General features: G+C 42.5%; 1 protein-coding gene across 1 annotated transcript in view; it reads right to left on the bottom strand.

Moving 5' to 3' along the window:
• Window positions 1-3,565: 3,565 nt before the first annotated feature.
• The window catches only part of vopp1 (VOPP1 WW domain binding protein), a 39,997-nt gene continuing 30,285 nt past the window's right edge, over window positions 3,566-13,277 (bottom strand). Inside the window, exons 3-5 of the mRNA XM_049565643.1 lie at window positions 8,740-8,817; window positions 7,551-7,684; window positions 3,566-3,774 (exon numbers count right to left, since the gene is read on the bottom strand). Coding sequence (XP_049421600.1) covers window positions 3,569-3,774; window positions 7,551-7,684; window positions 8,740-8,817 — 418 coding nt within the window. The 3' untranslated portion in view covers window positions 3,566-3,568. The remainder of the gene's footprint in view (window positions 3,775-7,550; window positions 7,685-8,739; window positions 8,818-13,277) is intronic.

Genomic DNA, 13,277 nt, shown 5'->3' with positions numbered 1-13,277 from the left:
AAAAAAGTCATAGTATAGTATGTCGTCAAAAAATTATGAAAACAAGTCTTAGTATAGCATGTCGTCCAAAATCATGAAAAAACGTCATAGTATAGTATGTCGTCCAAAATTATGAAAAAATGTCATAGTATAGTATGTCGTCCAAAATCATGAAAAAATGTCATAGTATAGTATGTTGTACAAAATTATGAAAAAATGTCATAGTACAGTATGTTGTTTGAAATTATGAAAAAATGTCATAGTATAGTATGTTGTCCAAAATGATGAAAAAATGTCATAGTACAGTATGTTGTCTGAAATTATGAAAAAATGTCATAGTATAGCATGTCGTCCAAAAATATGAAAAAAAAGTCATAGTATAGTATGTCGTCCAAAATTATGAAAAAATGTCATAGCATAGCATGTTGTACAAAATCATGAAAACAAGTCATAGTATAGTATGTCGTCCAAAATCATGAAACAAGTCATAGTATAGCATGTCGTGAAACTTGAAAAAATGTCATAGTATAGTATGTCAACAACAATCTCCAAAAAACGTCAAGTATAGCATGTCAAAAATCCCAAAAAATGTCAGTATAGCATGTTGTCAATAATCTAAAAAAAAACAAAAAAAAAAACGTCATAGTATAGCATGTGGTCAAAAATCACCAAAAAAATGTCATAGTATAGTATATCGTCAAAAATCCAAAAAACGACATAGTATTGTATGTCATCAAAATTGGCGTAGAAACATCATAGTAGTTGTTGTCAAGAATCTAAAAAAACATCAAAGTATAGCATGTCCTCAAAAATCAGGAAAAAACTTCATAGTATAGCATCTGGTCAAAAATACAGAAAAACTTCATAGTATAGCATGTCCTCAAAAATCGGAAAAACTACATAGTATTGTATGTTGTCAAAATTTGCGTAAAAACGTCATAGTATAGCATGTTGTCAAGAATCTAAAAAAACATCAAAGTATAGCATGTAGTCAAAAATCACGAAAAACATCATAGTACAGCATCTGGTCAAAAATCAAGATAAAACGTCATAGTATAGCATGCCATAAAAAATCACGAAAAAACCTCAGAGTATAGCATGTTGTGAAAAATCACCAAAAAAAACGACATAGTAAAGTATGTCATCAAAAATTGTGAGGAAACATCATAGTATAGCATGTTGTCAAAAGTCTCAAGAAAATATAGTATAGCACGTCGTTAAAAATCTCAAAAAAATGTCACAGTATAGCATGTTGTCAAAGATCGACACAAAACGTCATAAAATAGCTTGTCGTCAAAAATCTATAAAAACAGCATAGTGTATTGGTATTATCATTACTATCTGTCCTGCATCTCTCTCTCTCTCTCTGCCTCATTGTGTCATACGGATTACTGTTAATTTATCATGTTGATCTGTTCTGTACGACATCTATTGCACGTCTGTTTGTCCTGGAAGAGGGATCCGTCCTCAGTTGCTCTTCACTACATCTTCCAAGTAGTAGTGATGGCCAAATGAAGCCTCATGAAGCATTTTCTTTATTTTCTGAGCCCACTAGATACATACTGAATTGCCATTCTTTGAGCCTTTCTCTATAAACCATGAGCGCCATCTAGTGGGCTCAGAAAATAAAGACAATGCTTCACGAGGCTTCATTTGGTCATCACTACCAAGTATCTTGCCCAACACTGGTGGTACACAAGTGACATGTAACAGTTGAACAGCAGCAACATAACAGTCAAAAAAAAGCCCCGTTTCCACCGAGCAGAACGGTTCAGTTCTGTTTGGCATGCATTTTTTCTGTTTCCATTGTGAAAAGTTGTGGATGGTACCAACAGAATGGTTCCCATGTTTGGTCCCCCCTCTGTTGGGGTACCTAGCACACAGATCTGGTACTAAAAGGTGGAGCTGTGAACACTGCAGTCTGATTGGTCAGTAGAGGACAGTCACTCTGCTCAGGGCTGAGTTGTGTCTGGTTTTGAGGCTCATGTAACCACTGTTCATACTGTGGAGAGTTTTATTAGTAAACTTGTCAGTCAATGCATGAGTTGATGACATGAATCCATCAGCACACCTTAAATTTCACTGTGACAACTTTGACCATCACTTTAGTTTTTATATGACACACTTTTAGTAATGACTTTAAAAATATAGATTCATTTGGGGCGGATTATGTGAAGGTCATATATTCTAATCCTCACTTCCTGTGGGCTACAGCAACACTAAACCCCTGAGCTTGCCTGAGAAGGACTAAATGCACAAAGCTGCTATTTTGAAATATCCCATGGAGAGAGACTCTCACTGCAGCCTGTTCTATTTTGTTGTGAAAATGTGGGTGTGCAGCCTCGTTCTGTGGACGATAAACCAGGAGCAGACTTCCATCTGTGTCACCGCTGATGAGGAAATACAGCGAGTGCTGGACGGAGCAGTGAGTGACAACAACCCCGCCCACATTTAAGAGGACTGTCTGAACACACCGATGGTCTAGGTACCATGTCTGAAGGCTTACTGCTGGGGAGTTTTTCCTAACCCGCTGTGAGGGTCCAAAGGACAGAGGGATGTTGTGTGCTCTACAGCCCCCTGAGGCAAATTGTGATTTGTGATGTAGGGCTTTAGAAATAAAATAGAATTGAATTGAATTGATCTTTTGGTTCCAAAGGCACTATACCGAGCGTGTTTGGTGGAAACGGGGCTAAAGTGACATACCACTGAGACTCGGAGGAGTCTACCAAAGAGGAGTTCATCAGCCTCTTTTCCATCTGTGCTTGTCTGGTTCATGTTGTGGTGAGCTAAAGCCTTCATCGCTGCTAAGAGGAGAATGAGCCAGTGACTGCTGGAGCAGCTCATTATGTCATTACATAACCGGACTACACATACTGTCATAAAAAATGTATCAAGAACTCATCATTTAGTAAAGAGCCCATCTTGCAGTAAAATGCTGGATGGAAAATAAGTCGCCGTCATCCTCGGAATTGGTTTTGAGAGTGGTTTGTACAAAGATCGTCCTTTTCAAAATGTCTTCTTATAATCATGTGGTTTACTTTGTTGCAGCTGACATGATCTCTAAACTATTAAAACACCGTCCGTTAAGAAAAACAGTATCCAGCATTTTACTACATTATGAGTTTGACATACATAATCTGTACCGTTCAGTTCACAGTTACATCTGCAGAGAGGGTGAAGCAGAAAGGTGACAGTGGGTGAATCCAAAACCTGAACAGGTGCATCCTCACTCGTCCTCGGTTCAACAAGGCTGGCACGGTCACTGTACACAAAGATCCACATAAACCAAGAGTAAATGAAGCACTGCGGACGAAGCAGTGTGTGTGTGTGTGTGTGTGTGTGTGTGTGTGTGTGTGTGAGTGAATGAGTGTCTGTGCATCTAGATTCTGGTTACTGTGCCTCTTTTGGTCTTTTCCACAGAACAGGAGATTGTGTGTTTCCTAAGTCTTACATCAACAAACAGTTAAGTTGCAAACAAATGGCAGGTGTTCCTCCTCTTCCTCATCTTCGTCTGAACTCTCTGATAATGCTGCCTCCTTCCTTCCCTTTGTTCCTTGTCATGTCCCATCTCCTCAGTTCCTTGCCGATGTTACTTCTTGTCGCTGTTTTGAAATATTTGTTCGTAGGACGGAGGCGGGTGGTTGCAGTAGGATGGAGGTGGAGGGTAGGAGCCCATCATCATGTGGGCGGAGCCAGGCTGTGCCGGGTATGCCGGGTGTGTCATGGTAACCCCTGGGTCGTTACCTGTCATTCCGTTGACCCCAAAGCCCTGCATACTCCCTGGCTGCTGGGAAACTGGAAAGAAGATGAAAAACGGTCATCATTTACTAAGGGGGGGGAATTGATGCAGCATAGTATCACAATATTTTGTGGTGATACTGTATCGACACACAAACACCAAGTATCAATCTTTTGTTACTAGAATAATAAAATCAGTTGCCTTTTCGGTCCACTAGATGGTGCTGGTGTTTTTTTTTTCCTGGTGAGGTCAGCAGAAGATATTGCACATCTCTAGTGATGGCCAAATGAAGCCTCATGAAGCATTTTCTTTATTTTCTGAGTCCACTAGATGGCGCTTTTTGCTCAACAAAAGATTGAAAGCACATTGAATTGCCATTCTTTGAGCCTCTCTCTTTAAACCATGAGCGCCATCTAGTGGGCTCAGAAAATAAAGAAAATGCTTCATGAGGCTTCATTTGGCCATCACTACTTTTGAGGAATCAGGAACTTATTTTGAATTAACAGATAAATGGTGAAAACAAAATGCAGAATCCACCAGTGACAATCAAAGTTGCGATAAAAACCAAATACAAAAAATAAGTACACTGAATGGCTCTTTCATTTCATTCATTTCCATATCGGTTTAACCTGTTGGGGGTCGCAGGGTGCTGGAGCCTATCGCCTATAGGGCTGACACATAGAGACAGACAACCATTCACACTCACATTCACACCTACGGACAATTTAGAGTCACCAGTTAACCTGCATGTCATGTCTCACCTGGAGGAAACCCACGCTGACACGGGGAGAACATGTAAACTCTGCACAGAAGGGCTCCCCCATCCTGGGTTCAAATGATGTCATGTTTCATGTAATGAAAATATTAGAATAACAATTTCGACTCTCATTGTGAGCCCTAACCTCTTAACGCTATAAATAACTGCTCACTGCAGTACATGACTCCAAAGTGAAGGCTAAATGGATCATGAGGTAAAAGGCTAAACCACTGACATGACTCCTCACCTCGTTTACTTATTCTTTTATTTGTCTGAGCCACCGAGAGGCCTTACCCATCTCCTCTGGGATAAAACGTCTGGCTTCAATCCAAAGCCCCAAATGAACTCTTATGAAATCATTTGATATTCTCAGAGCACAGAGTCAGAAATGATTTGAACAAGCTGTGACAGTGACTTTATTTTGGAGTTCATCAGAGAGAGAAACTAGTTGGAACTGCCTCTTCTGGGTCACCTTTCTAGTATCTGGTCTGCTGCAGAATTGAGTTTTACATGGAGGTTATTATTGGGGCACTCTATCCAATTTTCTGCTTGGCTGACTGACACAGTAAAATTCTACTCATTTAATATTAAGTCGTTTTATCAGCTGCTGAACCCCCCCACAAATCTCTACATTTTAAATGAAGAATCCTTAAAGACCGCAATGTTGATCACACTGAACAAGATTAGATTAGGCAAGGAAATTACTCTCTGGATTTGGCTTTCGACACAGAGGACACAGTATTTTGAAACACAAGTTGCCATTCGATTGATAGAAAATGATGCAAAGTGTCACTTGGTTAAGATTTGGGAGACGCTGTATGTATAGTATAAATTTGAGTAAAGCGATAGTTGAGGCAACCTCAGCTCACATCCTAGCTGCATCAGCTGATCTCAAACAGCCCAATCAACTGATAGCGCAGATTGATGGAAGGGAGTCAGCTGATAGATCACATGATTCCTTTCTATGCAACCAATTGGTGAATCTCATTTAAGGCGCGCTAATTAACTGCTGCTGCTTCCTCTGCGACCTGCTTTGCAACCTGCCTCCACCCCAGCTCCTCCTTTTCATGCTCTATCTGGCTTATCAATGTCATTTCTGTTTGTCATTGATGCTGCTCTGTTCTGTTCCCAGGAGGTCTTTGCTGCTGCACTCCCTGCCTTAGGCTTTCCATGTAGGCGCATGGAAGGGCAGGGGGGTTTGCTCTTTTTCTGTCTCAGGCTTTTCTCATTTGCAAATGAAAGGGCAGAGAGGTAAGATCTCTCTGCCTTAAGGCTCTTTATGTATGCGCGTGGAAGGCAGGCAGAAAGGTGTGCTACCCCTAACCCCACCTTAGGCTTTCCAATTAGGTGGATGGAAGGGCAGAGAGGCCCAAGAACAGAGCCACGGTGCCAAATGTAATACTGCAAATCGTCGCTGTCCGATGAAAAACACAAACAGAAACAAAACATCTACCCACTCAAAGAGAGAAAGAGAGCCTGAACAGGTGAGTTTTCAGCCTGGATTTGAAGTGTGGTAGAGAATCAATATTTTGGAGGTGAATTCCAGAGTTGGGGAGCAGAGCGGCTGAATGCTCTGCCCCCCATGGTAGTGAGGCGAACGGAGGGGACAGTGAGGTGAATAGAAGAGGAGGATCTGAGGGTGCAAGCAGGTATGGTGATAGGAAGGAGGGCAGGGAGGTACGGAGGGGTGAGGTTGTGGATGGCCTTGTAGCTCAGAAGTATAATCTTATAGTGGAAGCGGTAGGTGATGGGGAGCCAATGGAGCTGCTGTAAGACGGGTGTGATATGACTGGTGGATGGGGTCCTAGTGATAATATGGGCAGCAGAATTCTGAACCATCTGCAGTTTATGGAGGATTTTCTGGGGGAGACCTAACAGGAGGGAGTTGCAGTTGTCAAGCCGGGAAGTGACAAGACTGTGAACCAGTATGGCAGCGGTGTGAGGTGTGAGGTGTGAGGGAGGGACGAAGGCGGTTGATGTTGCAGAGATGAAAGTAAGCTGACCGGGTTATGCTGTTAATGCAGGATGAGAAGGAAAGCGTGCTGTCGAGGATGACACCCAGGCTCTTTACCTGAGGGGAGGGGAGGATGGAAGAATTGTCAGTCGATACACCTGTGGAGACTGGGAGGGGGTGCGAGGTAAATGATTTTGGCTGAATGAACTGAGTGCGGCCAGAGAGGTAAGATTTAAACCAGTCAAGGGGTGTATGTGTGATGCCAATAGTATGAAGTCTGTCCAGGAGGATGGTGTGTGAGATGGTGTCAAAGGCCGCGCTCAGATCAAGCAGAATGAGGATGGATAGGAGACCGGAATCAGCTGCCAGAAGGAGATCATTGGTGATTTTAAGCAATGCAGTATCAGTAGAGTGGAAAGGGCGGAAATCAGACTGGAATTGTTCATAAAGATTATTGCAAGAGAGATGGGCATGGAGCTGAGAGGCAACAGTTTTTTCAAGAATTTTTGAGAGATTTTTGCTAGGGAATATTATGGATACTCCATGCACTGTAAAAAGTCAAAATCGTCAAAAGTGGAGATACGTGTTTTTCATCGGACAGCGACGAAATGGAAATCAAATTTTCTTGACTTAAGTGGTCCTGACTAAACTTATGTTTTATTTCAAATGAAGCGGCAGCAGCTAAGTCCATAGGGACTTGGCTAAGAAACTGGAGAGTCGCTGGTTCAAGTCCCTTGTACAAACCAAGTATGGAAGGTGGACTGGTAGCTGAAGAGGTGCCAGTTCACCTCCTGGGCACCATCAAGGTGCCCTTCAGCAAGGCACTAACCTCCAACTGCTCAGAGCGCCTGTCCAAGGCAGCCCCTCACTCTGACATCTCTCTATGTAATGCATGTATAGGTCCTGTTTGTGCATGTGTGTGTACTTCTTCTACTAAATATACTGTACTTAGAATGATAGGAAACGACTAAAGACTAGACTAAATCCCATCACAGCTTACATGTAAAGTCTAACAAGTTTTTTATTTTCATTATTTTATTGTCATTTTTAATATTCCACCCCATTTTTGGAATTGTGTTTGCCACTTTTTAATGTGTGTATTTGTCTGAATCCTGCTGTACCTGGTGTGGTGACAGGGTGCCTGGTGAAGGAGACGTTGAAGGCTGGCTCGTCTCTCAGAGGGGACGGATACATCCTTCTGCGGACAAAGAAGCCAGCACCGCAGCAGAACAATACTCCCATCATCAGCAGCACCCTGAGTGAAGGACAAGAACATCTCAGACCTTTAATCATGGCTGTCTTAGAAGAAGCAGAATGACTCCAGCGAGGAGGAGAAGAGGAAAAGATAAGGCTTTAGTAATACACAATACTAGCGATGGCCAAATGAAGCTTCATGAAGCATTTTCTTTATTTTCTGAGCCCACTAGATGGCGCTTTTTGTTCAACAAAAGGTTGAAAGCACACTGAATTGTCATTCTTTGAGCCTCTCTCTTTAAACCATGAGTGCCATCTAGTGGGCTCAGAAAATAAAGACAATGCTTCATGAGGCTTCATTTGGCCGTCACTACACAATACAGTACACAATTGATGTTTTGAAATGTTTTGTTAGTACAGTGATATCTGCGACACAGGAAACAGACACAGAGGTACCACCATGACTAGTCACAACAAAGTCACACCAAGTTGCAAATATAATTAAACAGCATGTTATTTCCTCAGATAAAAATTACCCTCCTCTGCTGTAAATCCCTCATCTCACAGAAACATGCGGGTAAATACTATGTGTGCCCTGTGAGGATTTTGGCATTTTTGCCTTTATTTGATAAAACAGCTTCAGTGTGAAAGGGGTAGAGGTGGGGAGGACGTGTCAAATGGGGTGAAGGTTGGAATTGAACCTTCATCTGCTGCAGCAAGAACACAGCCTTTGTCCATTTACTGCCACTGCTAAAATGCATTTATACACAGTTCAACACTTTTGTGTTGCTTTTATTGGAAGTAGAGCTGCAGCTTGCTCATTTTCACTGTCGATTAATCTGTTGATTATTTCCTCTTTTTTATCAGTTAGTTGTGTGGTTTATAAAATGTTAGAAACTGTGATAATAGTTGATGTGTTTCCCAGAGCCAAATATGACGTCCTCAAATGTCCTGTTTTGTCCACAACCCAAAGATACTCTGTTATAAGTGAGTTGATTATGCTTGTTACATTTCTGTGTGGCACTTTCTGGTCTGACTAGGACTTAAGATGGGCATTTTACTCCGTCCACGCCTGTCGGAGAGAGCAGGAGACACAGAGCCCAAACTGCAACTCACCAGAAGTACCATAGTCTCTGGATGGACAGGGCTCTAACACAGCAGCGAGTCCCACAGCAGTCCTCATAGGAGCGACATCTGCAACAACAAATAAAGCACACAGCGAGGGAAATCAGTGAGCAATACACAATGAACCCCAAAATATACCAGGCTGTTCTCACAAATTTTGATGCAGACTTCCATCTGTGTCAGCGCTGATGAGGAAATACAGCGAGTGCTGGACGGAGCAGTGAGTGACAACAACCCCGCCCACATTTAAGAGGACTGTCTGAACACACCGAGGGTCTAGGTACCATGTCTGAAGGCTTACTGCTGGTTCCAGAGGGACTGGACTGAAAGTGTTTAGTGGAAACGGGGCATTAATAAAAGCACTGGCCCCACCGATCCAGTCGTCATCTTGGACCAGTTATCCCAGCTAAAGAATGAACTGTACCTGCTTGACCAGCTAATAGACAATGGGGACCAGCTACACCACCCATGTCCAGGTATGACCGGCTTAACCAGGAATTTTGCCCAGTGAAACCCCTCTAAACCAGCAGACCGTCCCATCCTGAGATTAACCAGGCTGGTCAACATCGTCCTTTAGCTTTAAAAGCGGCCAACAGAGGAAGAAGTATAGAACAGAGAACAGAACTACAAACTTTCCCTCACAGGTTGCAGAAAATGACTTCCTGTCTATATACTGTTTTATTGGAGGACAGAGAGCATCACTAAAGCACACTGACATTTCCTCCACTATAACAAGCCTCACAGCAACAGACACAGGTGTATTGTAATGTTGCCATTCATCATGATTTCTGCTTCGTAAACAAAACTTGAAAAAAAGTTTCATTTCAAATGGCAAGCCCAGCAGCCTGGGAGCCAAATATTCAGAACAGTGGCCAGCGGTGATTGATCAGTCTATGGAGAGCAGCAGGAAACCTGCACTAATGCAGCTGAAATAATAACACGGTGTGTGTCTGTGTGTGTGTTGTGTGACAGATGACTGTGGATAGCCAGCACGACAGTGCATACCTCAGACTCCCAGTCCTGTCTGGCATTTCAACACTAGCTCAGGGATGAGCAACCGTTGCCCCTGGAGGCCTACGAGTCTGCAGTATGAAAACCAGGAGAGTCTCTGCAACTAGCCACATCCATGCCAATGCCTGCTCAACTTCCTGCCTGTTTGCATATATAAATATTCTTTGTATTGGAGGTATGATGGAGTTTAGAATAAATTTAGAACAGTCGGCTCCAGAAGATCCAGACTTAACAGGGCAACTGTGACAATATGGATTTTTCTTACTGCAGTGAAAAAGCAACATATCACCACGGTTTAGTGTTTTACTGACTGAAAGTATTGGGACAACTGACTCATAGAACTCTGGATGTGTAGTCTGCATTATACACTCACTGGCCACTTCATTAGGTACACCTTGCTTGTACCTGGTTGGACCCCATTTTAATTCTTGGTGGCATAGATTTAACAAGGTGCTGGAAACATTCCTCAGAGATTTTGGTCCATATTGACATGACAGCAAACTCATTAGGTGCGTTTCCATTACAGTTTTATGCATAATAAATGCAATATTTCGACAATTTCGATAAAGCACAATTGCGGCTTGCAGGTGTTTCCATTGAAAGGTGTTTGACATCTAAGCCGTAATTCTCGTAAAGCTCTGTCTCGTGGGATCGCGTAATTTTCGTTAAAAAAAATGTACGTCCAGAGTCTACTCCGTAAACTTGGCAATGGCGATGTTGGCAATGTGGTTTTGGTTGCATCTACTGCTGTTGCCATGACCATTTTTAACAAAAGATGAAGGCAGCGGTTTCCTCTGTCCACACGTACTGTGTCATTTTGTTTTGGTTATACGGTAGCCGCTGTAAACTGGATGGAAAAGAACCGGTCCGGTGACGTAGTGGGTCACTTGATGTGTTAATGCGCTAAAAGTGTTCCCATTACATTTTGCGACATACATCTGTATCTACACGTCTGAAAAACCACCTCATGAGAGCGTAACAACTTTTTCGCGATATTTGAGAGGTTTTGCGAAATTCAGATGTTTCCATTACCTGTTTTCTATTGTGCTATTTAGGTTTTGCGCAGTTCTAGGGGTAATGGAAACACACCTACTGTCATGTTCAAGAAACCAGTTTGAGATAATCTGAGCTTTGTGGCATGGCGCCTTATCCTGCTGGAAGTGTGCACAGTGTGGTAACCGTCAACTTTTATATCACCTCATACCTTGAAAGCAGTGTATGGTTACAACCCAAGCACTTCAGTGTTCTGAGCTGTAGAACTACCAAAGAAGAACCTTTGATTTAGGGAACAATCATGCCGAAGGTTTTAAACTACAGTTTCCACGATGCTCTCGGGGATGTAAATGGGAAACATAATGCTGGCATGGATTCAGTTAGTAGTACTGTGAGCAACAACTATTTTTAGCCCAAATTTGTGAAAACTGCATTACACTGCTACTGAGGAAAATGATAAGACGTGATGATTGTCAGGCAAATTCTAGTATTATAATAAGTTATATCTATGGACAGCTCTGAGGCCTGTACTGTGAAGCAGGATTTGGGGTTTGGGATGTCAGGGTTAATTCTTGGTTTTTAGTACTACGAAGCTGGTTTTCTTTTTACCGGGATAAATCACCATGGTAACTGATGCTGAACAGCTAACCTGCTCCGGAGCAGGTTGACTTCAGGGTATCAGATCACAACCTGTCAACACGTAGTGATGGCCAAATGAAGCCTCATGAAGCATTTTCTTTATTTTCTGAGCCCACTAGATGGCGCTTTTTGTTCAACGAAAGGTTGAAAGCACACTGAATTGCCATTCTTTGAGCCTCGCTCTTTAAACCATGAGCGCCATCTAGTGGGCTCAGAAAATAAAGAAAATGCTTCATGAGGCTTCATTTGGCCATCACTAGTGACAGGTGTTCACCTTTGCATCATGATGTGGAAGAAGAGCTTTGGATTATTTGTATTTAACCTTCTAATAAATGACAAATGGATAATACTCTAGGTTTATTTAGTCCTATGTGCTTATTTCTTTAATTTTCAATCATTTGTAGTCACAGTGTCAAACTGAATAAACACTGCCTTCAGCCTGCACACCACTGCACTGTACCTGTTATAGCAGTAGGCCTCGATACAAAGAAAACATGCCTCTAAATGAATTATTGATACTGTGAGATGGGTGAGGCAACACAGACAGGCCTAATGCGTTCTTGACACAGGGTTTTTCCTGCACAAAGGAATTTTTGGCGCCTCCCAAAGAGGTTTTCGCCTGCGTCAAAGGTTTAATGGCAGTTTATCAAACAACTGTTAAACAGGCAGAACATAAACTTAAATATGACGATGTTTACTGCCAGCAGTCAGCTCCCCTCTGGTTCTTTAATGTATTATTACACTGCAGCCTCTCGCCTGCTTCAGCTCCTTCACACACACACACACACACACACACACACACACACACACTGAGTGAAGTCAGCACACAGCAGAGCAGAGAGGCACTGATGTGAGGCAGGTGAAGTGAAGACAATCGAAGTCTACTCAAGGTGATGACAACTATGCTCGTTACTGTGAGTGCAATAAAACCTTCGCGAATAAAATCCCAATAATTTGTTAATACATCTGTTTAATAAGTATAAATGTGAGGGGGTGAGGGAAGGGGAGTTCATTTTGTATCCTCATACAACGGTTTACATAACATCCTACGAATTAGCTGCCCACAAAAATTACGTCTTTAAAGTTAAGTGACACAACTAACTAAATTTACAGAGGTGAGGTTTAGGCAAGTAAACTGCAAGTTACTGTGGTTAGGAGTTAGGAGAAAGAAACATGGCGAGGACTTATCTTAAAATGACTCAAAGTCCACACGGTCCCGAAACACCTATCTCAGAGGTAAAGTCCTGCATTTTGTGACCCATCCACCACCCCAACCTGCCGCCTAATTGGACCTCTTCTTTCTTTACTTCTGTCAGCACGTTGGTCACATGATCGCAGCCTTCCAAAATACCCGGGTTACGCCCAATCACTGGCATCATTATCATGTACGATATGTAAGAATTTTGGTGCATTACTTTTTCATAGGATAATCCAACACACTGCTCCTTTAAGTTTAAATTGAGCATAACGTTAGTTCAGGCAGGACACGATGTCACGCTCAGCTCACATCCCAACTACATCAGCTGATCTCCAGCAGGCCCAATCAACTGATGGATCAGCTGATTGATGGAAGGGAGTCAGCTGATAGATCACAAACTGCTCTGGCCTGCCTACTGTTGCTGCTTCCTCTGCAAGCTGCTTTGCAACCTGCCTCCACCCCAGCTCCTCCTTTTCATGCTGTGTCTGACTTATCAGTGTAACTTCTCTTTGTCACTGATGCTGCTCTGTTCTGTTCCTGGGGGGTCTTTGCTGCTGCTCTCCCTGCCTTAGGCTTTCTTTGTTAGCACATGAAAGGGCAGAGAGGTGTGCTCTCTCTGCTTTAAGGCTTTCCACTTAAGCGCATGAAACAGAGAGGTGTTCTCTCTCCATCTTAAGCTTTCCATGAA

The sequence above is a fragment of the Epinephelus fuscoguttatus genome, linkage group LG21 (assembly GCF_011397635.1).
Source record: "Epinephelus fuscoguttatus linkage group LG21, E.fuscoguttatus.final_Chr_v1".
Taxonomy (NCBI): domain Eukaryota; kingdom Metazoa; phylum Chordata; class Actinopteri; order Perciformes; family Serranidae; genus Epinephelus; species Epinephelus fuscoguttatus.
This window is presented reverse-complemented; position numbering and strand designations above follow the sequence as displayed.